The sequence below is a fragment of the Etheostoma spectabile genome, chromosome 10 (genome assembly GCF_008692095.1).
Source record: "Etheostoma spectabile isolate EspeVRDwgs_2016 chromosome 10, UIUC_Espe_1.0, whole genome shotgun sequence".
NCBI lineage: Eukaryota > Metazoa > Chordata > Actinopteri > Perciformes > Percidae > Etheostoma > Etheostoma spectabile.
In genome coordinates, this window is record NC_045742.1 from 11,457,161 (window position 1) to 11,459,801 (window position 2,641).

Sequence of the window (2,641 nt, forward strand, 5' to 3'; positions counted from 1 at the left end):
GTGTGTGTGTGTGTGTGTATATATGTAAATATCTGAATTCTTTCTTTAATAAATATTAAATATTCTCAAATATCTGCAAAGCAAATGCTGGGAAGGCAACATTCAAACTGGAAGGCTTATCGTAAACATACAAGTTGTAAGTTGTAAGTTTACAACGTTATTGTGTTTTGATTTTATTAACAAAAAAGATTATCATTATACACTAATATAAACAACTTATGATTTGGTTCTGCCTGTCTGTTAATGAAAGTTGAGTAATGGTATGTGAGGGGTTGAAGCGTGTGTCCGAGATCAAAGAAATACCTCACTTCAACTTTGCCAGTTGCCTCAAGCTAATGCATCTTATTCCTAATTGAGGGTCTCTTCCGATTCACTGACTCAATACAAATGACTTTAATACTCAAACCTTTATTATTTCAAATCATTGTCAAAAAGGCGGGATAAATCATTGACTTATGCCCCATTAATGTCAGAAAATTGCTCCATGCATTTTGCGTTATTGACAGTTAGGGGCCTGAAAACAAGTAATGCTAATGACATAATCTGGCTGTGACCACACTGTGTTGCCCGCCCTCCTCCTTTCTTTCTCTTCCCTCGGCTTAGACAAACGGGCTCATCTGTACTGGATCATTTGCCGTCTCCTGATACGCTGTGGTTTATAGCCAATTATCTCTTGCGATCCATTATCGATTACAGTGTTATCTTTCTTGCATTGCTTAATCTTTTGGCACAGCGGCTCACAGGGGGGACCTGGATACAAACGACTTAGCGATGGGAACACTAGTTAAGATGGATGGGTGTTCATTTGCTTGTAGATGGGTTACACACACATACAGTTTAAATTCAAACTCATCGAGAACGTGTTCAGGGGCAGGGTGTTTTTTATTTGCAGCTCTCCCTGTTAGGAATTACATACTACAGCAGTCACTTTATCCAAGTGAGTGTTAATTCTTTGATATTAGTCTGAATGACTAATTTCCTCTGAGGTTTATTCAATATTGTTTGTGTTTGCTTTCTTCTGTAAATTAACACGGCTTACAATAAACCAGCAGGGCTGATGTTTATATATTACTATTGTGTAACTGATTTCTTGTTTTGCGTCCTTGTCTTCTTTCCAGTTGGGTTAACAACTTTGGTCATGAGGGTCTTGGCCTTCTTCTCGATGCTTTGGAGAAGCTGCTGGACAAGAAACAGTAAGTGATCTACTTTAACATCCCATCTCTGTGTAACTTTTTATAGTACCAGGTTCTGCTCATATACTCAATATCCTTTGCATTGTTGTTGTTTTTTTTCAGGCAAGAGAATATTGATAAACGGAACCAGCATAAACTAATCCAATGCTTGAAGGCTTTTATGAACAATAAGGTTAGTATGAGTCAACAAACAAAATACAGTCCACACAATTGATTTATTAAATCATTAATTCTACATCACCATACCTGCATGATGAGTTAATATTGCTTGGTCCTAAACAACCTGGAATTTGAATCACAATTACATATTTGTTTTAGACCATTAGAAGTGTAAAGGTAATGTCTAGTATTTTGTACCAATAACAAAAGATCACATACAAGTGCAAAATCCACTCTTGGCGGCTGTGGCTCAGTGGTAGAGCGGTTGCCTGCCAATCAGAAGGTTGGTGGTTCGATCCCTGGCCCTGCAGTCCCACGTCGAAGTGTCCTTGGGCAAGACACTGAACCCTGAGTTGCCCCCAGTGCTGCGCATCGGAGTGTGAATGTGTGTGAGTGTTTATCTGATGAGCAGGTGGCACCTTGTACGGCAGCCTGGGCCACAGTGTATGAACGTGTGTGAATGGTGAATGTATCCTGTATGATGTAAAAGCGCTTTGACTAGTCGTTAAGACTAGAAAAAGCGCTATATAAATACAGCACATTTACATCTTTTTGCACTTATATCAGAAATTTCTAATAGGAGCTCAAGTGGCCAGGACTCAAAACCTGATTTGAATTTGGACTCTGACAAGCCTGGGATAGTGGCACAGCAAATTAGAGCTAATTTTACCATTTCAGGTCCACAGTCTCAGATCTTTTAATTATCCTTTTTTGGAAGGTCTGGCTCATTTCTCAAAAGTGGCACATATTTCAAGGATATTGATATTGCTTCTCTTAGAGTTAATCCCCACACATGGTCATCTCTGCCCGGTTCTTCAGTTGTGGGGAGACTAAAAGGTACAGGAGAGGAGTATTTGTCCCTATAGTCGTGTCCTGAATTGAATTAATTCATCATCCTCTCCATTTCCTCCCATGGCCTCATTGTCCCTCCTATAAGAAAATTAAGGCTAACTATAACTTACGTACATTAGAGTTTCTTTGTATAATTCATTTTTAACTTTTAAGTCAAAGTTCTCCATAAATGCAAATGCTCTCATTAATTTATACCCAAGGGACCGTTTCTGTAACCTACCTCCTCCTTCCGTGTCTCACAGTATGGACTGCAAAGTATCTTGGGAGATGAGCGTAGTCTGTTGCTGTTGGCACGAGCAATTGACCCCAAACAGACCAACATGATGACCGAGATTGTCAAAATTCTCTCTGCTTTCTGTATTATTGGAGAGGAAAACATGTAAGTTGTCACATTTGTTCTCTCTCTCACACACACACACACACACATACACACACAC

The 2,641-nt window shown here is 39.3% G+C and overlaps 1 protein-coding gene across 5 annotated transcripts in view; it reads left to right on the plus strand.

Annotated features, from left to right (window-relative positions):
* Positions 1 to 2,641, plus strand: part of diaph2 (diaphanous-related formin 2) — a 411,623-nt gene that overhangs the window by 121,793 nt on the left and 287,189 nt on the right. For all 5 annotated transcript variants that reach the window (XM_032527793.1, XM_032527796.1, XM_032527797.1 and 2 more), the window contains exons 8-10: positions 1,119 to 1,193; positions 1,296 to 1,365; positions 2,447 to 2,583. In XM_032527793.1, coding sequence (XP_032383684.1) covers positions 1,119 to 1,193; positions 1,296 to 1,365; positions 2,447 to 2,583 — 282 coding nt within the window. The remainder of the gene's footprint in view (positions 1 to 1,118; positions 1,194 to 1,295; positions 1,366 to 2,446; positions 2,584 to 2,641) is intronic.